We start from the raw sequence: 24,815 nt of genomic DNA, 5'->3' as shown, positions 1-24,815 counted from the left end.
AGAGATAATGTTTAACTCAAAGGGAATTCTGTTAAGAGCTTGAATAACGTGATTGAATTTTAGTAAACACTGAATTTGTCTGTGTTTTGCTATTCTTTCCTATTTAAACCTCTCAATTTCTAATAGCATTATACCAGTCTATTTGGTATAATGAAACAAAGTCCATGTGAATGAGATAACACACTCATGATCTGATTGTGGCATGTGTGTGACAGTGGGTTAAATTTTGCTGTTTTCTTGTCTGTGCTGTCAATTCTTATGGGAAAAAGCATGTACTTTAAAAATGATTTATTAGAAGAAATATGATATTAAACTTCAAAAGAAAACTTTTTTCCCCCCAGAAAATTTAAAAAACAAGACCTGAAACTTTAGTTTCTGTGTCAAATTTTGGCTCTTCATTGCTCCTTGTAATGTATTCAGAAATTTAAAATATAAGGTGAAATGAATTGAACTAGTTCTCTAGGAAACCTAAGTAGTTAACTTAAAGTAAAAACATAATCCTGTAGATTTTACTGAATTTTCACATGGTTGTGATCATTGTTCTTTCTCTAAAATAATTGATGGGCCTGCAGGCTGAGCCTAGACATAGATTCAGAAAAGCAGAATAGCAAACTTGGTAATAGTGCGAATATATTTGTACACATGACTGGAAATAGAGAACTTAATAAAATAAAGGACCCTCCCTGATAGCATCAAGTATTATTGGGACCTGACTAACATGCAGAAATAGTGGTAGCCGAGACCTCAAACTCTTCATAGTTATGGGGGAGCATCTACTAAGGGTATCAGGGTTTAAATATGTTTTACTGACTTAAAAACTGTTTGTTCTCTTTTGAAAAGTTGAATATTTGTTTTGCCTTTATGTCTTACCATTCCTCTGAAGAACAGAAGGCACACTGTAAAACCTGACACTTCCCCTTGCATTCTGTGAGGTAAGTAGAGTATTTTATAATAAGTATTTCTTTAAAACCGTGACTCTTAATTCAGACACCAAAAAATAAAGTTATTTGCAGTGTTATACATTTCTATATGTCTTGCTGTTGACTGGGAGATGAAGTTATGCTGTTGTTATATCTGCCTTTTATTGCTAAGGGTGTGGTAGATTTAGACAATTTGGCAGGTACAGTTTTATAGTGTGGATCTTGCCATGAGCCTCTTTGATATTAACTTGATTCTTGCTGAACATTTCTCTTAATCAAGGTAGTGAGTAGGCTCCAAAATTTCCAAGTAATCCAAGTTTCTAAATATCTGTGAGAGAATTTCTTTAGTGCTAGGTATCAGAGGACAGAGGCTAAGCTTTTTGCTAATCAGACCAGGAATTGCGGACATGAAATCTTTTCATTGAAACTTTTTATTGAACTCATAGATTTGGGTTCTCTCTCTTTTTTTTTTTATCCTTACCCGAGGACATTTTTTTGATATTTTGTTCAGATAGAGTAGGAGGGGGAGAGAGAGAGAGAGAAACATTGATGTAAAAAGGACACATCGAGTGGTCGCCATCTGCATGACCCAACCAGGGCCAGGGACAAACTGCAACCGAGGTATGTGCCCTTAGCGGGAACCAAATCCAGGTCTCTCTGGACCGCAGGCCGATGCTCTAACCGCTGAGCCAAACCGGCCAGGGCTAGATTTGGGTTCTTTAAGTGAATGATTTTATGAATAAATATAATGGGAATGAAAGTATAACTGACTGTTTTTGAGTTTGAGGAATGCTTCATTTCTAGGCAGTAGAATGCTATTTCTCATCCCTCTCTCTCTTAGATTATAGCAAAATGGATGTACCAAATCCCCCAACTTCCAAATGTATCACTTACTGGAAAAGAAAAGTTAAGTCTGAATACATGAGACTTCGACAACTTAAACGGCTTCAGGCAAATATGGGTGCAAAGGTAAAAAATAATTCCCAAGTGAAAAATGTTCTGTATTTTAATAAATTGATCCAATGTGGAGGGGTTGAATTTTTTTTTAACTCTTCTCTTGAAATCCTAACAACTTTTTCCTGGCTTTGCTAGGCTCTATATGTAGCAAATTTTGCAAAAGTTCAAGAAAAAACACAGATCCTCAATGAAGAATGGAAGAAGCTTCGTGTTCAACCTGTTCAGTTGATGAAGCCTGTGAGTGGACATCCTTTTCTCAAAAAGGTACTTCCAGGTGTTTAAGCTCTGCCTCCTTCTCTTCCTTGGACTTGTATTTGTGATTAGAAAATAAGTAAGGATATTGGGTACAATTATTATAGTCAGCTTTGAATAACTAAGATGGTCAATTTGTAGTTTAAAGAAAAACCTTTTTGCCCATTGTTCTCAGTTAATGAACATAATCATGAGTTTTTCATAGAAAAACAAGACATTTACTGTCTACTTTCCTGGGTTCTGTGTCCAGGTTTCAAAGTAACTTTTTTTCACTCCTTGTTTGGCACCCTCGGTACTTTGATATTGGAAAAAAGAATGCCCTGGATGATGGACAGGAGTATATTGATCAAAGAGATATCCCTTATTGTAAACTTATAAATCATACTAGTTTCTTAAGGAGATAACATTGTTAAGATATATAAAGTAGGTAGTGTATTGAGAGTAATTTTATTTTGCTTCTCCCTGTATTATCTCAATCATCTGTGCAGCTAAGTTGATGTCCTCTGTCTTAAAGTTTAGGTCTTCAGAAAAACTTCCTCATCTTTCTCTTCATCTGTTAGGACTTTCAGAGGCCCTTTGCTGTTGTGTACAAGTAGACCAACATTCATTCATTCATTCATTCATTCATTCATTCATTCATTTATTTTTGGTATGTGCCCCTAGGCGGAACCGAACCCGGGACTCACAGGTCCACAGGCCAACGCTCCAACTGCTGAGCCAAACTGGCCAGGGCTAGACCAACAGTTTTAGAAATAAACATCAAATATGGGATTTGAAATAAACATCACTGATTATGGGAGACAGTGTGCTTGATCTGTTAGAGGATGCAAAGATGAATAGAAGATAGTTCCTGTTCCACAGGTGCAGTTCACAGTGCAGTGGTTCCTTTAAGGAGCTGCCTGTTACAAAACCCTCAACTCATTCATTTGAAAGAATTAGAAGGCTACTGGGATCATTTTGGAAGGAGACTGCAATTCTCTCTTGGATTGTGTGCTTGCCTTTTTGTTTCCATGTTGTTGTTTATATTTCAGTGTACCATAGACAGCATTTTCCCAGGATTTGCAAGCCAACATATGTTAATGAGGTCTCTGAACACAGTTGCATTGGTTCCCATTATGTATTCCTGGTCTCCTCTCCAGCAGAACTTTATGGTATGTATCAAAAGCACTGTGGTAATTGTTTAAACTCTATGATTTTCTTGTGTTGATATGCTGATACTTCTCTTAAGGTAAATATTGTCAGAGTACACTTAACAAAGCTTGGAGATATGGGGCAGAATGCTTTTGTAATTTATTTACTCTAAAAAGTATATTGTGCCCTGGCCAGTGCAGCTTAGGTGGTTAGAGTGTCAGCCCATGCACAGAAGGGTCTCTGGTTTGATTTCTGGTCAAGCGCACCTACCTGGGTTGCAAGTTGGATCCCTAGCCCCAATCAGGGTGTGTGCGGGAGACAACCAATCGATGTGTCTCTTTCACGTTGATGTTTTCCTCTCTCTTTCTCTCTCTCTCTCCCTCCTCCCCTTTCCCTCCCTTCCACTTTCTCTAAAAAAACATTGGAAAAAATATCCTCTGGTGAGGATTAACAACAACAACAACAACAACCAAAAATGTATATTGCAAGTTGTTCTAACGTGTTGAATATTATGCTGCCTGACAGTGTACTTCTGCATCGATGATGGTTCTCTTTTTTGAATGAATGAGACTGGGCAAGACTCCCATTTTCCCTCGCTACCTTGGCCCAGTTTTATATGTGCAGTTAAATTCAGTTTAAATCAGACACTTGAGGCTTAAGCAGGTTGACAACTCCCTGCTGATGGCTCAATCCTTTCTGAATCCCCTAAAGGTAAGATGCTATGAAAGCAACTGAGATAAATGAGGTGCACAGGGACCCACAGTCTTTTCTTCTGGGCCATTATGCTGACTCCTATTAGGATTATTTGTGGTCCTGATGATCAGTCCTCTCTAAATTACTGCTATTGCTTATCATCTGCCTGGTGACAGATAACAGTTCTGCTGACAAGAATCAGATATAGGTTTACAGAAGAGAATCCTTAGAATAATTTTACTTTGATACTTGAGGATTTTTTTTTCTTTTTATTGCTACTTGAGGATTTAAGAATGACTGTGTTGCCCTGGCCGGTTTGGCTCAGCGGTTAGAGCGTCGGCCTGCGGTCCGGAGAGACCGGGGTTCGGTTCCCGCTAAGGGCGCGTACTTCGGTTGCAGTTTGTCCCCGGCCCTGGTTGGTCGTGTGGGTGGCAGCCACTCGATGTGTCCCTTCACGTCGATGTTTCTCTCTCTCTCTCCCTTCCTCTCTCTCCCTTCCACTCTATCTGTACAAAAAATGGAAAAATATCCTCGGGTGAGGATAAAAATAAAAAAATAAAAGTATTTAAAAAAGAATGACTGTGTTTTCTGCTGAACCAAAAAAAAAAAAAATTCCATTAGTATTGCTTATTACCAGAAAATATTTGTAGTTCATACTGCGATTGACTTTAGGTTCCCACTGAGTGTGATTGACATGAGTTATAATAATTTTTATTATGATTATGAGAGGTTAGTCTTATTGTGTATGATAGAATATCTAAAAATTTTATGGTTGCCCAGTTTCTGTTCTAAATATTCTAGTTATACTGCATATTATACTTTTGGAAGCCTTCCTTCTCATTTAATATTTATGTATGAGAAGGATTCGAATTGAAGACTTTTTAGACTGTTGTTTAGGTGATATTCATACCTATTTCATAATGATGTTTAGTGGATAACAAGAGATAATGATGATGGAATCACTGTGGAAAATAAATGTACTATCAAATTTTAGGTGTTGGCAGAAGTATCCTTGTTAGTATCATGCTAAACATTTGGTAGTTAATATTCTCATGTAGTTAAGCTGACAATTTTTTTTCTAAAAGTAGCATTCCCCTCTTCCAGTTGAGGTTTTGTTGGTAAAACAAAATAGCCATGTTTTAAAGTACAGGCAGTTGTGCCCTGGCCAGTTTGGCTCAGCAGTTAGAGTGTCGGCCCATGGACCAGAGAGTCCTGGGTTCGGTTCCTGCTAAGGGCACCCGCTAAGGGTACCTCAGTTGCAGTTTGTCCCCGGCCCCGGTTGGGGTTGTGTGGGTGGCAGCCGGTTGATGTGTCTCTCTCATGTCAATGTTTCTCTCTCTCTCTCCCTCCTCCCCCACTTCCTCCTGCTCTATCTGAAAATTAAAAAATGTCCTCAGGTGAGGATAAAATATAAATAAAAAATAAATAAATAAAGTGCAGGCAGTTGTGACCAGTCATTTTCAGGAGTTTCAAGCAGCAAAATAGACTCACAAATATTTCATCAAACAGAAAAGAGGAGATGCATAGTGGATTCATGGAACAAATCACATCTGCTTTGATTTCAGGTAGAAGATGAGACAGTTTTGTGCAATATCCCCTACATGGGAGATGAGGTGAAAGAAGAAGATGAGACTTTCATTGAAGAGCTGATCAATAACTACGATGGGAAAGTCCATGGTGAAGAAGGTAGTGGTGTTGGGCTGTTTGGGAGAAAACTTTGTTAGAATGGTGCCTCTTCTTTGATCTGTCATCATCTTCTCATCTACTGCCTCATGGTGTACACACTGAAGAATATTTCAGTGTAATCACATGATTGAGAGTAGAAAATTTATATGAAAAATATTGCAGTTAAATTTTAAAAAGAGTTGGACAAAAATTTTTTTAAGAAGTTGGGACATAAAAGGATCACATAGTAATCAGTGACAGGAGAGAAAGCTCAGTGTACAAATAAGTTTGATTTTAGAAGTTTTTGTAAATCCATCCATTTGTTCATTTCCCTTTCTCTGAGAATGGCAATAATCATAACCTCTCCCTCTTATGACTTTGATCTGGATATCCCCTGGATCTCCCAGAAGTTGGTTATAATATCCTGACTTTCCTAAAATAAAGTCATTGGATTTAGTTGTAGTTTTAGGAAAGGATGTTAGTATGTAAGAACTGGGAAAATGGGGAAAGACTCCCTATGGATTTGCAAACCAATAGCCTCACCTGCTCTTTTGCTTTTGACCATTGTGGGTGCTGTTATGATGCTGTTGAAATGCATTTATCCACTGCACCCCCTAGTGTTCAGACTTTCTTCTAGCAGGCATGGGGAATCTTTTTTCTACCAAGGGCCATACAAAGTTATCAACTTAAAAATTAGCCAGCTATATTTGGTCAGATTAATTTGGTGAGGTGTGTGATGTCAGCTAGTATTGATTTTGCAGGCCTTATATGTTCCAAGGGCCAGATGTTCCCCACCCCTGTTAGGTGTAGTATAACTCCATACAGTATGATTTTAGAGGGGAAAAAAATGCTATCTTTTTATTCAAAGAAGTCACTACTGACCAATTAGCAGCAAAACCAAGTACGTTTTCATTTCATCATTCCTTTTCTGCCCCATTTGTATTGTTTGCACATTTCTGTGAGAATTTGGACCATAAATACAGGTTGACCTGTGACTGTGGAAGTGAAGTACCCTAGTAAGAATAAAGCCTATAACTAGATTTCCCACTCTAGTCAGCTGAACTGTTGCAGTTGTCAGAGCCAATCAAATTATTGTAATGCCCTGGTTGTCCATATAAAAATGTACATCTACCTGGACCTCAGGAGTGATTACAAGAAAAGCTTCAGCGGAGGACCGATGGAATATAAAACAACCACTTTTCATCCATTTCTTTCTTCCCTTTCCCCTTTCCCCTTTCCTTTCTCCTCACCCGAGGACATTTTTCCATTTTTTGTTCAGATAGAGTGGGAGGGGGAAAGAGAGAGAAACATCGACGTGAAAGATACACATTGAGTGGTTGCCACCCGCACAACCCAACCAGGGCCGGGGACAAACTGCAACTGAGGTACATGCCCTTAGCGGGAACCAAACCCGGGACTCTCTGGTCCGCAGGCCGACACTCTAACCACTGAGCCAAACCGGCCAGGACTGTTCATCCATTTAATCCTTATGTTTCAGAGATGATCCCTGGATCTGTCTTAATTAGTGATGCTGTTTTCCTGGAGTTGGTAGATGCCTTGAATCAATACTCAGATGACGAGGAGGAAGGGCACAATGACACCTCAGATGGAAAGCAAGATGACAGCAAAGAAGATCTGCCAGTAACAAGAAAGAGAAAACGACATGCTATTGAAGGTAAATAGCACCACTTCCTTATTCTACTTTAAGAGTAACAGAGAGTTGGGGGAAGGGTGGATATTGTAATACTTTCAACACTAAAGATTTAAAAAGTCTTGGCCAGTTTGGCTCAGCAGTTAGAGCGATGGCCTGCAGACCAGAGAGGCCCAGGTTCGGTTCCCACTAAGGGCATGTACCTCGGTTGCAGTTTGTCCCTGGCCCCAGTTGGGGTTGTGTGGGTAGCAACCACTCGATGTGTCTCTCTCACGTCAATGTTTCTCTCTCTCTCTTCCTCCCTCTCTCCCTCCTGCTCTATCTGAAGATAAATGCAAAAATGTCCTCGGGTAAGGATTAAAAAATAATAAAATAAAGATTCAAAAAAAAGTAACAGAGAGAGGCCTAATATGCACAATATTATATGTCAAATATATCTCAATTTTTTTAAAAGTACATATATATCCCTGGCTAATGTGGCTCATTTGGTTGGGTGTCATTCTGTACTGGTTGCTGGTTTGATTCTGGTCATGCCAAGGTTTCAGCCTCGATCTTCGTTGGGGCATGCAGGAAGCAGTCAATCAATGTTGTGCTCTCACATCAATATTTCTGTCTCTCTAAAAATCTATAAACTATTCTTTTTTTTTTTTATCCTCACCCGAGGACATTTTCCATTTTTTGTCCAGACCGAGTAGGAGGGAGAGAGAGTAAGAGAGAGAGAGAAACATCGATGTGAAAGGGACACATCGGGTGGCCACCACCCACACAACCCAACCAGGGCCGTGCCCTTAGTGGGAAACGAACCCAGGTCTCTCTGGACCACAGGCTGATGCTCTAACCGCTGAGCCAAACCAGCCAGGGCATCAATAAACTATTCTTAAAAAAAAAAAAAAAAAGTACATATATAAATCAGCCTGTCTATATCTGTTATGTGAAATTGGGATCATGCCACATATACACACACATTTTTGTTGTTAATCCTCACCCAAGTTTTTCATTGATTTATAGAGAGAGTGGAAAGGAGGGAGGGAGGGAGAGAAAGAGAGAGAAACATTGATGTGAGAGACACATTGATTGGCTGCCTCCCGCACATGTCCCAACTAGGGTTGGGGATTGAACCTGCAACCCAGGTATGTGCCCTTGACTGGGAATCGAACCTGTGACCTTTGGTGTGTGGGCCAATGCTCTAACCACTGAACTACACCAGCCAGGACACACATATATAATTTTTTATCCCTTTTTATTTAATCTTACATCATGAATGTTTATCCATATTGTTAATATTTAACTATTAAATGTTTAATTATACTCTACATTATTTAATTATACTGTAAGTCCGGGGATATAGTGCCTATTAAATAAGTCCAGATAGTCTTGACCTTCTTATATATTCCTAAACAACCAATGATTAGGTTAACAAAGCAGCTCTAATCAAAATGGTGTGACAGCCCTGGCTGGTGTATCTCAGTGGTTAGAGCATCGGCCCGCTCACTGAGGGATTGCAGGTATGATTCCTGGTCAAGGGCACATACTTGGGCTGCAGGTTTGGTCCCCAGCCCCTGTCAGGGCTTGTGAGGGAGGCAGCCAGTCCATGTGCCTCTCTCACATGGATGTTTCTCTCTCTCTCCCAACCCCCCTCCCTCCCTTTCACTCTCTCCAAAAATCCATGGAAAAAATAATTCAATGTGAGAATTAACAAAAAAGAAAAAAAATGCTTTGTTTGCATATTTTGATTATAGATAGCACTCAGGAGCTTTTTGTCTTTTCTAATTCAGGCAACAAAAAGAGTTCCAAGAAACAGTTCCCAAATGACATGATCTTCAGTGCAATCGCCTCAATGTTCCCTGAGAATGGTGTCCCAGATGACATGAAGGAGAGGTAGGGGAAGCTATACCCTCAGGCCATGTAGAGTGATTGAGCAAAATGTTTATGCAAGCCTGTATTTGGTTTATAAAAAGCCTTGTTTATGGTAAATGCATAAGGATTTGCTTGCACTTTAGATTATTTCTTGTTTTCTTGCTTATCCCTAAATACCCATTCCTGTATTAAGAGTCATTATTTGCTGGTTTTTGAGTAGGTCTGAGCAGAGAAGTTTTATAATTCTGCCATTTTTCTGGACAGTAACTCTAGTACCATGCTTATCAAATCTTTCCCTCCCCTTACTTTCAGACATATGTCCAGCCCAGCATAATTACAATGGTGTACCAACATAGTTATACAACATTTCATCATCAACAAGACTCATAAAGCCCTGGCTGGTGTTGCTCAGTGGTTAGAGCATTGGCCCGAGCATTGAAGGGTCTTGGGTTTGATTCCCAGTCAAGGGCATGTACCTGGGTTGCAGGTTCAATCCCAGCCCCGGTTGGGGTGCATGTGAGAGGCAACCAATAGATGTGTCTTTCTCATATCAATGTTTCTCTCTTTCTTCCTCCCTTTCTCCCTCCCTCCTTCCTTTTCTCCCCTCCACTCTCTCTCAACATTAAATGGAAAAAATATCCTCGGGTGAGGATTAACAACAACAAAAAACAAGACTCATAAAAACCCCCATCCTCTCTTGGGCAACTGTACCTGGATGATTCTCAGTACTCAATCTGTATTTTCTCAGTAAAAACATTCCCTTGGAAAGAACTCTTATCTCTCTTTTCTTAAATAGGTATCGAGAGCTAACAGAGATGTCAGACCCCAATGCACTTCCCCCTCAGTGCACACCCAACATCGATGGCCCCAATGCCAAGTCTGTGCAACGGGAGCAATCTCTGCACTCCTTCCACACACTTTTTTGCCGGCGCTGCTTTAAATACGACTGCTTCCTTCACCGTGAGTGGGGCTACTCTGAAATGCTCTCCTGTTTTCCATTCCCAGCCACCATTTCCTTCTCTTTATTTTAGTTTATCATTTGGAGTTCCCAGCTTCTGATCTGATTGTGGTTGTACAAAGGACCAATCTATTTTCACTTGTTCAGTTATAGTGCAATGTGCTTTGCATGGTCAGGACAGAATAACCAGCAACATAATTGTTTCTGAATACCTCCTAGCTTTGAAAGGATTGTCCTGATATCAGAAATGATTAAATTTTGTGCATCTTGATGGTTAACTGTTTATATCTAGATTCTCCTACACTAGCTCCCTAATTCAGTTTTGTTCCTCCCTATCCTATTAAGTGGATGAATCATTGGAAACAAGACAGTGTTGTGTTTTCCAGCTTTTCATGCTACCCCTAATGTATATAAACGCAAGAACAAAGAAATCAAGATTGAACCAGAACCATGTGGCACAGACTGCTTCCTTTTGCTGGTATGTTCTTAAGCTGTTCTACCATTGTTGATTTTGTTGAAAATTAAACAGGAAATGGTCCTTGGGCTTTCTGCCCCTGGGAACACAAACCAAGTGAGATAGTACATAGCATTTGGGGATCATAAAGTGCAAATAAATCATGACTTCTGTCCTTAAGGAGCTCCCAGATACTGAGGCAGTAGGACTGTGAAGTTAGTCTTATGGAGTGAGGTTTGAAGAACATTGATGTCTTTCCTGCCCTAAATATCATCTATTCACATTTCAGAGTCTGAAACTATATTGTTTGAATTGAGCTGTGTGTTTTAACTTACAGAAATGTATATGTACAGGTTTTCTTTTATTACTGCTTAGAAATCAGTACATATTCAAATGCTGGACTATTTTTCCCAAAACGTTTTATTAAGAAAAATTTCAGTGATGCAAAGAAACTTGAAAGATACCTTTTCCCTCAATTTAATAACATTTTTCTATATTTTCTTTATTTCTATATTTGTGTGTATGTATCTTTTGCTGAGCCATTTGAAAATAAGTTGCAGACATTATAATGCTTGTTTGCTAAGTATTTCAGCATGGTTCTCCTAAAAATAAAGTCATTCTCTTACATATTACAGTTAAGAAAATTAACAAGAATTTTTTTTTTTTTTATCCTCACCTGAGGACATTTTTCCATTTTTTGTTCAGATAGAGTGGGAGGGAGAGAGAGGAAGAGAGAGAGAGAGAGAAACATCAATGTGAAGGGACACATCGAGTGGCTGCCACCCGCACGACCAACCAGGGCCGGGGACAAACTGCAACCGAGGTACGTGCCCTTAGCGGGAACCGAACCCGGGTCTCTCTGTACCGCAGGCCGACGCTCCAACCGCTGAGCCAAACCGGCCAGGGCTAACAAGAATTTTGTAATGACATTTACCTATTCTATATTCAAAAAATTTTAGTAGTACCAAGAATAGCTCGTTGTTGTTTTCTTTTCAAACCAAGATTATACAGTCATTATATTTGGTTATTATGTCTTTTCAGTCAATCTCTCTTTTAAAATATGTTTATTTATTTTTTTAGAGAGAGAGGAAGGGAAAGAGAGAGAAATACTGATGTGAGAAACATTGATCTGCTACCTCCTGCATGCCCCCTACTGGGGATCAAGCCTGAAACCCAGGCATGTGCCCTGACTGGGAGTTTAACCAGGACCTCTCAGTTCATGGTATGATGCTTAATCCACTGAGTCACACAGGCTGGGCTTAAACTTTTTTTTTTTTAATTTACTAATTTTAGAGAGCGACATCCACTTGTTCCACTTATTTATGCATTCGTTGGTTGCTTCTTGTATGTACCCTGAATGGGGATCAAACCCACAACCTTGGTGTATCAGGATGATGCTCTAACCAACTGAGCTACCTGACCACAGCTGTGTTAAACATTGAGTAAGAATATATTATAAGTGATGCTGTGTGTCACATCATAGCATAGGCATGTAATATCAGATTCAATTAATTTAAAAACTTTTCTTTTGGAATTTTCTTTAGGGCCTATGGTATATTATTCTGACTATCCTTATTAATGGTAAGCCCTTATGCTTTACATACATGTAGGTAGGTTTAGTGTTCAGAAACAGCTAGAAATCTTTGGGAACCAAGTATGGTAAGAAGATAGATGACCAAGTTGAATAATAGTTGTTCTTTAAAAAAAGCATAGCCCTGGCTGGTTTGGCTCAGCGGTTAGAGCATCGGCCCATGCACCAAAGAGTTGAGGGTTCAATTCTGGTCAAGGGCATGTACCTCGGTTGCGGTTTGATCCTTGCCCTTGGACGGGGTAATGCAGGAGGCAGCCAGTTGATGTGTCTCTCTCACATCAATGTTTCTCCATCTCCCTCTCCCTCTCCCTCTCCCTCTCCCTCTCCCTCTCCTTCCCTCCCACTCTGTCTGAAGATAAATGGAAAAAATATCCTCAGGAGAGGATTAAAAAAAAAAAAAAAAGCATAGCTTTAAAGTGATGAAACAGTATTCTTCCAAGTTTCATATACTGATTTAGAGGGAAGTTCCAAAATTAAGTAGTAATATTGTACAAATTCAGGGATTACACATTTTATTATTGAAACAGAGGCAGAGCAGTAGAATGTAAAGAGCAATTTGGCCTGGGGACAAGGAGCTCTGGTCCTTGTACCCCCTCTGGAACAATTAGCTATATACTCTCAAGCAGGTCCTTTCTCCTCTTTCAACCTCATTACCTCATCTACAGGAGAATGTGTTCTCAAATTCCAAACAGCTAATATGTAAGTGCATTTTAGATACAACTCACTGGGAAGTTGACGATGCATAGATGATATCTTTTTAAGATTACAGTATAGCTCTTTTGTGAAAAAGTGTAAGTTTCTAAGTTTTTAGAATGTTTGCTAAGTGGCTGTTATATGGTCACACTTATATGGTACAGAGCAAACAAACTAAAGGGACAGTATCATTGCCTGTAAGCACAGATGTTGAAGAAGATGGTTTGTGATGATGGGATAAATATGGTGACCCTGGGCCTATTCCAGTTTTCCATCTGTAATTTGTCCACTGCAGGAAGGAGCAAAGGAATACGCCATGCTCCACAACCCTCGCTCCAAGTGCTCTGGTCGTCGACGACGAAGGCACCACATGGTCAGTGCTTCCTGCTCCAACACTTCAGCCTCTGCTGTGGCTGAGACTAAAGAAGGGGACAGTGACAGGGACACAGGCAATGACTGGGCCTCCAGTTCTTCAGGTACAGTGAACAGAAATTGATCTCTCCTTACTACACAAGGACTGTGTTAAACCCAGAATCACCACCTAATATCTAGCATTACTAGGTTTTAGAATATTGTTCATTGTTTCCACAGGTTCACGTCTAAGCAGTGGAGACAGGGGCTATTTTTGTTTCTAACTATGCTGCCATTTTTTTTTTTTTTTTTTAATCCTCATCTGAGGATATTTTCCCATTGATTTTTATATAGAGTGGAAGGGAGGGAGAGAGAGAGAAAAACATTGAAGTGAGAGAGACACATCGATTGGTTGCCTCCTGCACAACCTCGACTGGGGCCTGTGATCCTTTGGTCCATGGGCTGACGATCTGATCACTGAGCCAAACCAGCCACAGCACTATGCTGCCTTTTAAATAGAGCACTTCTGAGTTTGTGGCCAACTACTGATGACAACTGCATTCTACCTTCTTCTGTTTCTCTTATTTCTTCCTCTCTTAGAGGCTAACTCTCGCTGTCAGACCCCCACAAAGCAGAAGGCTAGTCCGGCCCCGCCTCAGCTCTGTGTAGTGGAAGCACCCTCAGAGCCTGTGGAATGGACTGGGGCTGAAGAATCTCTTTTTCGAGTCTTTCATGGCACCTACTTCAACAACTTCTGTTCAATAGCGAGGCTTCTGGGGACTAAGACGTGCAAGCAGGTACTGTCTGAAAGTAGCAGGAACAAGCTTGGGCCCTCCTTTCATGCACTCCTCTGTCAGCCCTTTGCCATCTTGTAAACCTGCCTGTCTGGAGAGAAGCTGTCTCAGGCTCAGTCCCTCATGAGCCTGTGCTTCTGGGCCATGAAATGGGTCTGCAAACACAGGGCCTCCTCCAAAGGCCAGGCCTAGCAATGCTTGGGGATCTGCTCTCCTCCTTGCTGAATTCTTATTTCTGTCTTTAGCCATGATCTAACACTTCTGGATGTTTCAGCATATTTTTAATTTCTTTTTTTCTTTTTTTTTGGTTCTTTCCTTTTCTTCTAAATGGGGATTTGTTTCCTAGATGGGACTTGTGGGTCTTTCTGGGGATGTTCTTACCTAACATACTCCTGCTCCTCAGCCACCGCTGCTGCTCCCTCCATTAATCTCCTCTTTGCTTTCTACAAATGTCCTATCACAAGATTTTCTAATTACCACCCCCAAAAGCTAGGCCTGGACCTTGCCCTTCTCACTCATACCATCTCTAGAATCACAATTTGATAGTAGCCACTTGCAGACAAGACTACAGTGAGAAGACACTGTAGAACAGGGACAGGGAGACAGGTGTTAAGGCCAATCTGCCAACAAGAAAGGAACACCAGAGCTTGAGCCCTGCTCACTTGGCTCCTAACTTCTGGAGGAGTCTCTGTGGCTTCTTATTCATGCTTCCTTTACTTAGAACAAGCAATAGAACTGTGAGTTGAAGTGTCCTTTGCTTTCATTGTAGAGCCCAAATCTATTTCACTGAGGCACAGGTTCTTAACCTAAAGATCTATCAAATTGGGTGCAAAACAATTTTTGTGTGCATTTTCCTGAGAAGATTAATATTTTTCATAGAATCTCAAAAGGACCTATAACCAAAAAGTGTGTGTGTGTGTGTGTGTGTGTGTGTGTGTGTGTGTGTCTAAAAATGAATACTATAAAGGGAAAAAGCACAGTGAAAGGGAACCAGCCTTTCTGAAATGCTGTCCTACTTAAGTAGTCAAGGCTCTGACATATTTATACCTTTATACCAGCAGAGGGAGCTAGTGCTGGTAAATGTCAGGTTTTAACACTCAGTTACATAAGGTACACAAAGTTGCCCTTCCTAAAAAGAAACAGATACAGTTGGTAAGAATCTGCCCACACTCAAGGTTTGGTAGGCAGAGCCATTGACGAAAACTACTAACCAGGAAAGCTGTAATTGTGCTCAGTATTTCTTCTTTCTCAAGTCAGGGTAAATGCTTAAGAATTAACTTCAGAGCCATTGCTAATCTGTCTCCCCCTGACTGAAGAGATGCTCAGCCAGCTGCCTAGGAGCTCTCTAGAACCCTCCTAAGCCCAGCACCTGGCTGGATCACTTATATGATTGCCTAGCTCAAGAAGGAATGACAGGTCCTATTGGATTTCTCTTCCAGGTCTTTCAGTTTGCAGTCAAAGAATCACTTATCCTGAAGCTGCCAACAGATGAGCTCATGAACCCCTCGCAGAAGAAGAAAAGAAAGCACAGGCAAGAGTTGGACAGAGGACTTTCTGTGGCCAGGCTGTTGCCTGTGCTCTGACCTCCCCTTGCACTTTCCATCTGCTTCCCTCATTAGCCATTGCCCATCCATTTAGCATTGCACAACTGAGGGCCAGCCTTCTCAGTGCTCCCTGTGGGTCTATGCCTTGGCCCAGCCTTTCCCCGGTCCCTAGTTGCTGTGGATCATGAGATAACTGTTTGGTTTTCCATTTAAGCTCTGGCCAGTAGAACATGAGAGGCCATTTTCCTCATTGGGTGATTAGTTGTTTTGTTTTTGGCACTTGTATTATTTTTCTAAGTTGCATAATAACACTGTTTTCTAGCTAGCCTTTGCTTAGGGTTGGAAGTTGTTTTTTGTTTTTGTTTTTGTTTTTAATTGACATTCTGCCTGGTTTTGTTCCTTAATGACTATCACCTATTGAAGGAAAGAACTGACACTGATTCCAGACATAGAGGGAAGTCCCTGTGGCTGCTTCCTTTCAGTTCCTTTACTCAGAACATATTCCTGAAAAGCCTTCTCACTTCCCCATCTTGAAACGCCCCCATATTTCCACCTTCCCAAAGGCTGGGGAGAGGGAGAAACAATAGTATTGTAATAGACATAGAGGGTTGGATTTTGTTTTGTGTCTGTTTTTGTTTTATTTATGTTTGTTTGTTATCTTTAAATCTTGAGGCATAGGCCAGCTGGATTTGGGATGGACTCTAGCTTCCCTGTACCAGAACAGAGGCCTCTTGTGAAGTGATTTGAGAGGACTCTCCCCAATTATCAAACTGCAGTCCCTCAGAGTAGGTCACATTGTCCTTTACCCGCATCTGCAGAGTTCCCCAGGACCATGACCCAGACCCATCCTGTCTCTTTTTCAGGTTGTGGGCTGCACACTGCAGGAAAATTCAGCTGAAGAAAGGTAGGTTCCACCAGGCCCTTCTTCGGCAGCTCAGCTCAAGGTCTCACCCTTGTGGCCATCCTCCACCCCACTTGCAGCTGCGCTTGGGTTGACCCTACACCACTTCCACAGGTTGCAGTTTTTCTGTAACCGCTGAGAACAGCTAAGCTTCTCACTGCAGCTGTGAAGACCTCTTAAGAGGTAGAATTATGGGCCTTATAGTCTCTGACTTTCAGACGAGATCGGGCGCGTTCAGGGTGGTATGGCCGTAGGTCTCTGACTTTCATAGAAGGCCATTTGCTAGGTCCTAGACTTCATTTAATATTCAGAATAGCTGCAGTGTAGGTAGTCCCAGACTATTTCCACACTTTCCCCACAGAACAAATCACACCTAACTTCTGGAGGAGTCTCTGTGGCCTCTTATTCATGCTTCCTTTACTTAGAACAAGCAATAGAACTGTGAGTTGAAGTGTCCTTATGAACAACTATCATCTAGGATTGCCTCTTACTTCAGGTGCTAAATGTGTGTCCAAGGTTAAGATTCAGCACCACTGGAGAATTGGGAGGGAGGGCAGCGAGGGATGAGCACAGCAGTGTCCTGGTCTATTCTTTTGTTTCCTAGATAACTCGTCCACACAAGTGTATAATTACCAACCCTGTGACCACCCAGACCGCCCCTGTGACAGCACCTGCCCCTGCATCATGACTCAGAATTTCTGTGAAAAGTTTTGCCAGTGCAACCCGGACTGTAAGACTTTTTTGTTTTCCCCTATAGTCTACCAAAACAGTCAGCCTCAGTGCATCCCAGGTTTCCCTCCCCTCCTGTGCCTTTTGCTGCTTATGGGCCTCCTGATATTTTTTTTGCTGTATTTTAGGCATTCTACAAGAGACTTAAGATCTGGAAAAGTCATTTTTTAAAAACACTTATGAATATGATTCTAAAATCAACAATTAAACAGAAACCAGATGCTTCCCCAACTTTACCTTTCAGGGCAAAATTAAGAGACATGGGAATCTTTTTCCTATAGTGCAGTCACTTTCCAGAAAGTTTTATAATATATGCAGGTTACAATTCTATGTATGTCTGTTTTAGTTTACTATCTGGAGTTTTAAAAACAGGTCAGTCTGCAAATGTCCATAAGTAGACAAATGGATAAAAAAGCTGTGGTACATATACATAATGGAGTACTATGCAGCTGTAAGAAAGCAAGATCTCTTATCCTTTGAGATGACATGGAGGGACCTGGAAAGTATTATCCTAAGTGAAACAAGCCAAACAGAGAAAGACAAGTATCGTATGATCTCACTTATTTGTGGAATATAATGAACATAACAGTCTGAGGTATGGGGTAGTCCCAGAGATGTGGAAGTGGGGTACAGACTGACAATCCCCAGAAGAGGGGGCGGGAGGAGAGATAAACCATAGAACTTATATGCATGTATGTATGAACAGTGGACATGGGCAACAAAGCTGGGGACAGGGCGGGGAGGGAGGGAGAAAGGGGAATCAGTGGGGGGGAGGGAGAAACATCTGTAACAAAAATAAATAGTTTAAAAAAACTAAAAAAAAAACAAACAAAAAAAAACAGGTCAGTCTGGGTGTCAGCAGAAGGTAGGATAGAGGCTAAAAGTGCTTCTCTCACTTCTTATCCCACCATGCCCTTATCCCCTCCAGGAAGTTTGATGGCAGGCCCCAGAGCTTGCAGAACGTGGTGCCCAGGCAGTTGTGCTGGAAATACCTCCTGACTTGTGGCAGGCATCAGTCTTAACCACAGTAGAGGGGTGCTTGTACTGGGGAGGGCAGTGGTTAGAGGAGGGTGTCATAGAGGGTGCATTCTGTTCTCAAATGATTTTTGTTTTGATGTTTAGCATTTACCAGTGAAAAACACTGATTTCATTTTCTTTGGGGCACTATTCACTTCCCTTCCTAATTCCACCAGTAAAGAGGAGAGGAGAACATTGTTGGGGAGTCTATAGGAAATACATTTCCATAGTCAAACCTGTTTTTTTGACTCCTCAGGCATGAATTTTGGGAGGCACTCCATTTCCTTTGGAAAAATTTTGAGTATATGATTATTGGGAAGGGAACATCTCTCCTATTTACTTCATTGCTGTCCCTTGAGTAAAACCTGACCCAGCATTAGTCTGTTTCTCTTCCTAACCTTACCTCTTGTCCCACCCAGGTCAGAATCGTTTCCCTGGCTGTCGCTGTAAGACCCAGTGCAATACCAAGCAGTGTCCTTGCTATCTGGCAGTGCGAGAGTGTGACCCCGACCTGTGTCTCACCTGTGGGGCCTCAGAGCACTGGGACTGCAAAGTGGTTTCCTGTAAAAACTGTAGCATCCAGCGAGGACTCAAGAAGGTGAGGGCTTTTCTCAGGATTCTGAGCCGGGTAATGGAGAGAGAAAGACTGAATAGTCCCCAGCAGACTGTTTCTTAGACAGGTTTCTTAGAGGGTTTGTACATGAAATCCTAAAAGACACACATTTATTGAATTAATGAAGTTTTCTGCCCAGTGATGGGTGAGAAGTGATCCCCTGAACTGGCCAGATGGAAAGGAGCAGAGAAGATGGACTGGTCATTGATGTTGTCTATTTTTACTTGACACATAGAGTGAAGGTCCCTGGGTCTAGAGCAGCGATTCTCAACCTGTGAGTCACGACTCCTTTGGGAGTCGAACGACCCTTTCACAGGGGCCGCCTAAGACCATCGAAAAACACATACTTCCGATGGTCTTAGGAACCGAGACACCGCTCCTCTATCCATCTCCAGGTGGGTCCTCCCACACGCAGATACGCCCACATACAACATGAGGAACTGTATTAAAGGGTCGCGGCATAGGAAGGTTGAGAACAGCTAGTCTAGAGGAAGAGGCGTCATGTTTCCTTTTATCACCTCCCTTTTTTTTTTCTTTTTCTTTTTCTTTTCTTTTTTGATACGTGCCCCTAGCAGGAACCAAACCCGGTACTCCTTGGTCCGCAGGCCGATGCTCCAACCACTGAGCAAAACTGGCCAGGGCACCACCTCCCTTTTTTGTTTTTCCTCCCACCAGAACAGAATGGCTTAGACCTTTTTCTGTTTTCAGATCCTCTTAACAGTTGCTAGTTTTTTCCACTCTGCCCCCACTATGCACATGCACATACACACCCCCTCACTCACACCCCATAGTCTGAGGTTTGACTCCCTCTTCCCCAGCACCTGCTGCTGGCCCCCTCAGATGTGGCCGGATGGGGCACCTTCATTAAGGAATCCGTGCAGAAGAATGAGTTCATTTCTGAATACTGTGGTGAGGTGAGTGCTATCAGTTTGGCCCACATTCTTGTCTGGAGAGATACTGATGAGAAACTCTGATTTTCTGTGGTCCAGACTTCTGTGAATTTATCTCTAAATAACTCAGCTGAGTTCTCACGTGGCCACTTGGGGGATCCCATAGAACTATTTGCAATCCTGAAACAAACCACTGTTCTTTGACTCTTTGGCAGTTCAGGCCACCCAGAAGGGGCAGGTGAGGGACTCTTCAGCCTTAATACTGGCCAGCCTGGGTAGAGATTGGAACGAAATAACCCAAGTTCGATATGTTATGACTCTTATCATGATACTCAGTAAGCACCTATATGTGACACTGCCCCCTCCCACTCCTGTCTAGGGGCAGGGTACTGTGCCCTGAGCAGAGAGCGTGATCCCCCGTTTGTTCCTTGTCTGTCCCTGCAGCTCATCTCTCAGGATGAGGCTGATCGACGAGGGAAGGTCTATGACAAATACATGTCCAGCTTCCTCTTCAACCTCAACAATGGTATGGAGTCTCTCTTTCTCATCCCAAAGTGGTCTCAAGCTGGTCTTCCTACCAGATGTCTCTTGTTAAGGTCCAGGTTCAGATCAGCTGTGAATCTTCCAACAGATGCACAGAGCAAGGTAGTGAGCTTGAACTCAAAGACACCATGAGCCACAGTTCACTTGCTTTGGGAGAACTTCCATTTCCAGGTTGTTTTTGTAATGAGAGCACTGAGCACTTACCCCTCAGAAATCTCTCTCCCTAGATGGGAAGAGGAGATCCATAATTCTAACAAAAAGGGGGGACCCAAAGGGAGTGCTCCCACATGAAGCTACATTCTCATGCTACCTGCTTTCCCAGCTCCTACTAGTATACCAGGCTTCAGAATTCCCACTGGGTTGTCTTGTTTCTGTTACTGTTTGGTTAGTTTTAAATTCAGGCTCAACGTTGACCCATGCACCAAGAGGTCACTGGTTCAATTCCCGGTCAGGGCACATGCCCAGGTTGTGGGCCAAATCCCTAGTGGAAGCAGCCAATTGATGTTCTCCCTCATCGACGTTTCTATTTCTCTCTCCCTCTCCCTTCCTCTTTCTCTAAAATCAATAAAGAAAAAAAATTTTTTAATTCAGGCTCAAGAAAGTGTGGAGTTGCCTGATGAATTCATGGTCTTCCTTGGTTTACTTCATACAGATTTTGTAGTGGATGCAACCCGGAAAGGAAACAAAATTCGATTTGCAAACCATTCAGTGAACCCCAACTGTTATGCCAAAGGTGAGTTCCCAGTGACCTGGGAGGTGGGCTGGGGGATATATGCTTCATTTACTATGATCTCTATCCATTATTTATTTTATTTTATTTTTTTATCCTCACCCGAGGACATTTTTCCATTTTTTGTTCAGACAGAGCGGGAGGGAGAGAGAGAGAGAGAAACATCGATGTGAAAAGGACACATCGAGTGGCTGCCACCCACACGACCCAACCAGGGCCGGGGACAAACTGCAACCGAGTCATGTGCCCTTAGTGGGAACCGAACCCGGGTCTCTCTGGACCGCAGGCCAACACTCTAACCGCTGAGCCAAACCGGCCAGGGCTCTATCCATTATTAACTTTTTTATAGCTGAGTTATTTTTTGTCCAGAGGTAATCATGATTAATGTCTGGTTATCAATTTTGAGCCTCTCTGTTTTTATAATATGCTCCCCCCACCACTAAATACATTATTAACATTTTCCCACAAACATGAATCTTTTAAAGATAATATTTCCCCATGTCACTAGCCAGAGAAAGAGATCTAAAGCATAGGCCAAAAAAAACCCACACACAGAAGCAACTCTATTGACTACTTTCTCATTCCACTTCATTTATATTTTCACTGGGAATTTGGAGAAAATCAACCTAGAATCACTACTGATTGTTGACTTGGGGTTGACTAGGAACCTAGCCCTGGATTTATCCTATTTGCAGTGGTCATGGTGAATGGGGATCATCGGATTGGGATATTTGCCAAGAGGGCAATTCAAGCTGGTGAAGAGCTCTTCTTTGATTACAGGTGAGGCAGCCATGAACGGTCGGTCGTAGAGAGGTGGCCCTAGGGGTGGAAAGGGTGGCTGTTGGAATTGATTTGGGGGCCTAATGTGGGTGATAGGGATGAAAGAGAGAATCTCATGGTGGTCAAGGCTTTTTCTTTGTTCTAATCTCTGGTGCCTTGCCTCAGAAGGGGGAGCATTGTAAACTGCTGTTAAGAAGTGGAAGGGGAAGTGAAATGGGAGGGGACTCCATCTTTTTAATCACAAAAGCCTTGATAGTAATTGGTTCCTCCTTCTGCTCTGGGACAGGTACAGCCAAGCTGATGCCCTCAAGTACGTGGGGATCGAGAGGGAGACTGATGTCCTTTAGCCCTCCTGGGCCCCATGTCAGCGCTATGGTAGCAGCACTGTCTTTGCTTTCATGCACACACCACTGCTGCTCGAGTTTCCTGCACTCTGTGTCTCTCACACCAAGAATCCCCCACCCACTCCCTCTGTAGTGAGGCCTCAGCTGTGTCCAGTGGAGACAGAACTGTCTCAGTAAGAAGGGAGGCAGAGGCAGCTAGGGCTTGGGCTCCCAGGAGAGAGTATTGCAGAAGTTGGAGACTGCATCTCAGACCTCAGAGGAAGAGAACACAGGCTGGGGATGGGTGACATATGCTATATTTCTTGTCACCCAGGCTGTGGGCCTCAGGAATCTACTGGGGTGGTTCCTAATAAGCATTAGCCTATAATTCTAACTTTTCAAATCAAGGGTCCTTATGTAATTGGGTTGCCAGCATACATCTCTGTGGTCCCAAAACCTGGAGAAGGCAGGCTAAGTTTAGCACCTGGAGCTTATGAGTGGTCTGGGTTAAAGGCGGGCCTGGCAGGCAGCACAGACTAAATTAAGAGGGAAGATGGGTTACCTTACTACCTCTTCCTTCCTGGCAGGGTTCAAACTGAAAGAGTGGGTTCTAAGTATAGATATGCAATGCTGGAAGAAGGAAAGCTAAGTGCCATCCTTTCATGGTCAGGGTGAGAACCAGCCTGATAATAGTTAAACTGCTAAGCTAGAGGCCCAGCAGGCTTTGAGAAACCTCTGGAGGTTCTGGAGATGGATATGTTTTCAGATGCCTGGGGAACAAGTGCCAGTGCCATTAGTTCTTCCAAAGTTCTAGCTTAGCAGCTGCAGGCAGCCATTCTGCTGCTACTGAAGAAGCATAGAGGGGTATGCCAGGCAGACGTGGGTGCTCTGGTTCCCTGGGTCTATAGTTTCCAGGCCTTCATTCCCCTTAGAGGCCAGCCCCACGGAGCCACTGTTACTTACCTCTTCTGTGTAGATGGGTGCAAACCTGGACTAGGGGGAAGATTGTCGTCGTGATTGACTTTCCTGTCTGTAGCACCTGCTGTTGGAAAGGATGTTGACAGTATGTGTTGACAGTATGTGTTTAGAAGTGGGTGAGGGGCTCCCAAATTGCACGTGTTTAGGATGGCATCGTGTGCACTGCAGATTGGCAGAGGGTATTTGAAGTGTTGAGAAAACTACCTGTGCCAGTCCATGGTGCCATTCTCTCTCAGATCCATGCAGAGCAAAGCACTTTATTTCTTTTAGAAGATCTGTAGGTTGGGGTGAAGTTTAAGCTAAGGTCTCTGAGGTCTCTACCCAAATCCCATTCCTGAGATAGGGGGAAGAAGAGGGGTGGAAGATTCTCCTCCAGTTCTGTCTCATTGCCTGGTGAAGGTAGGAGGAGTTACTTGTCTTGACACAGAAGAATTGAATGAGAAAAGGCCAGCTCTAAGAGCTGCCCTGTGTCTATGGCTGGTGTGCTGAGCTGGCAGGGAATAAGGAGCATTGTATTGGGTAAAAAGGACATGGGCAGGTACAGACTGGCCTAGGGAGTATTAGAATAGGGAGCAGGCTTCTCCCTTCTCTCTGGGGAATCAGAGCCACTCTTTCCCAGTCTATGATGACCATTCCTTTCCTCCAACCCCATTGGCTGTCCCATGAAGCAAGGGGTGGGATTCCCTTTGGCCGGGTAGCCATCCAGGGGTTTTTGTGTGACAGGCACACATACACTCACCTACTCTCACTCACCACACTGTGGGCACATGCACTCAGTAGATGCCCAGCCAGCGCCTGGCAGAAGCTTTTTCCCACCTGACTGGGCCAACCCCCGCCATGATTCTGAAATGTACATCTGCTGTGGTTTGTATTCATTGTGTATTGGGGACCCCTTCTAGCTGGACTGTGGGTTCTGAAATACTCATAAATTATAGGGGAAAGCCAGAGACACATGAAAGAGGAGGAGTTAGATCTGTCTGAAATGCCAGGGGCTGGCCATGAGGACTAGGTGGAAAAAAATTTCATCTAGCCTTTGAAAGGTTAGACTTACCCCACCCTTCCCTCAATGTGCAGAATCACTGTGGCCAGTCCCCTCCTTCCTCAGTTCCACTAATACTCCTTTTCCTCCAGCATTCCCATCCTTTTCCCCTGCTGTCCCCAACCTTTAATGACGGGTGTCAACCCCTCCCCCCAGACATATAATGATGAATGGAGCAAGGTGGTGGAGAGCGGGGGCAGGGGAGTCTGGTATATGTGCGGCTTTATTGCCAGTGAATTTCACGCACTTTAAAGTCCTGTGGCTTGTGACCTCTTATCTGAATAAAGTGGCAGAATCCATTTTGGCAAGGTGTGTTCCGTGTGCTTTGGGGCTGGAAGGATCCAGGGATGACAGTACTGCTACAGGGACATCTCAGGCTGAAGCTTTAGCATTCTGATCCCTACTTGTCCACTGAGATCTGGGGCTGGGGAAGAGTGGGGGTTGGCAAGAACCAGTCAGGCTCCTGGTAGGTGATACAAGGATTCTGAGGGCTCCCCATAGAAATATCCAAGCCCTCAGATTAGTTCCCTTAAAACCATCCCACTTACCCACCCTACTCACGACACCAGCCACCACACACAGACGGGGGCTCTGCCACTCTGCTTTATTAGAATGGCTCTGAGTCTGAGAGCACAGCTTCAGAGTGGAGGCTGGATCAGGATGGATGAGTGACCAGCAGACCTCATGGGACTTCCAACACAGGAGAAGCAAACTACAGACCGTGGGCACAGCACAGCACAGGACAATTGATTGCTTTTTTT

At 42.9% G+C, this 24,815-nt stretch overlaps 1 protein-coding gene across 8 annotated transcripts; it reads left to right on the top strand.

Moving 5' to 3' along the window:
- Positions 1 to 809: 809 nt before the first annotated feature.
- Positions 810 to 23,062, top strand: EZH1 (enhancer of zeste 1 polycomb repressive complex 2 subunit). 8 transcript variants are annotated; one of them, XM_036267769.1, is made up of 20 exons: positions 813 to 932; positions 1,762 to 1,889; positions 2,013 to 2,141; positions 3,161 to 3,280; positions 5,519 to 5,639; positions 7,117 to 7,293; positions 9,045 to 9,147; positions 9,923 to 10,086; positions 10,471 to 10,562; positions 13,118 to 13,298; positions 13,774 to 13,970; positions 15,407 to 15,498; positions 16,375 to 16,415; positions 17,017 to 17,142; positions 18,578 to 18,756; positions 19,590 to 19,685; positions 20,106 to 20,187; positions 20,857 to 20,937; positions 21,630 to 21,714; positions 22,001 to 22,301. In XM_036267769.1, exons 2-20 carry the CDS (start codon positions 1,773 to 1,775, stop codon positions 22,059 to 22,061), a joined length of 2,244 nt encoding a protein of 747 aa, XP_036123662.1. In that variant the 5' UTR covers positions 813 to 932; positions 1,762 to 1,772; the 3' UTR covers positions 22,062 to 22,301. The 8 variants fall into 8 exon arrangements, with proteins under 8 accessions (XP_036123663.1, XP_036123662.1, XP_036123665.1 ...); XM_036267770.1 differs by lacking the exon at positions 3,161 to 3,280 and having other exon boundaries at positions 810 to 932; positions 22,001 to 23,061; XM_036267772.1 differs by lacking the exon at positions 17,017 to 17,142 and having other exon boundaries at positions 22,001 to 22,287.
- The last annotated feature ends 1,753 nt before the right edge of the window (positions 23,063 to 24,815 follow it).

This window comes from Molossus molossus, unplaced genomic scaffold (genome assembly GCF_014108415.1).
Source record: "Molossus molossus isolate mMolMol1 unplaced genomic scaffold, mMolMol1.p scaffold_m16_p_19, whole genome shotgun sequence".
In the NCBI taxonomy this organism is placed as follows: Eukaryota; Metazoa; Chordata; class Mammalia; order Chiroptera; family Molossidae; genus Molossus; species Molossus molossus.
The sequence above is the reverse complement of the archived record's forward strand: the minus strand, read 5'-3'. Positions and strand labels throughout refer to the sequence as shown.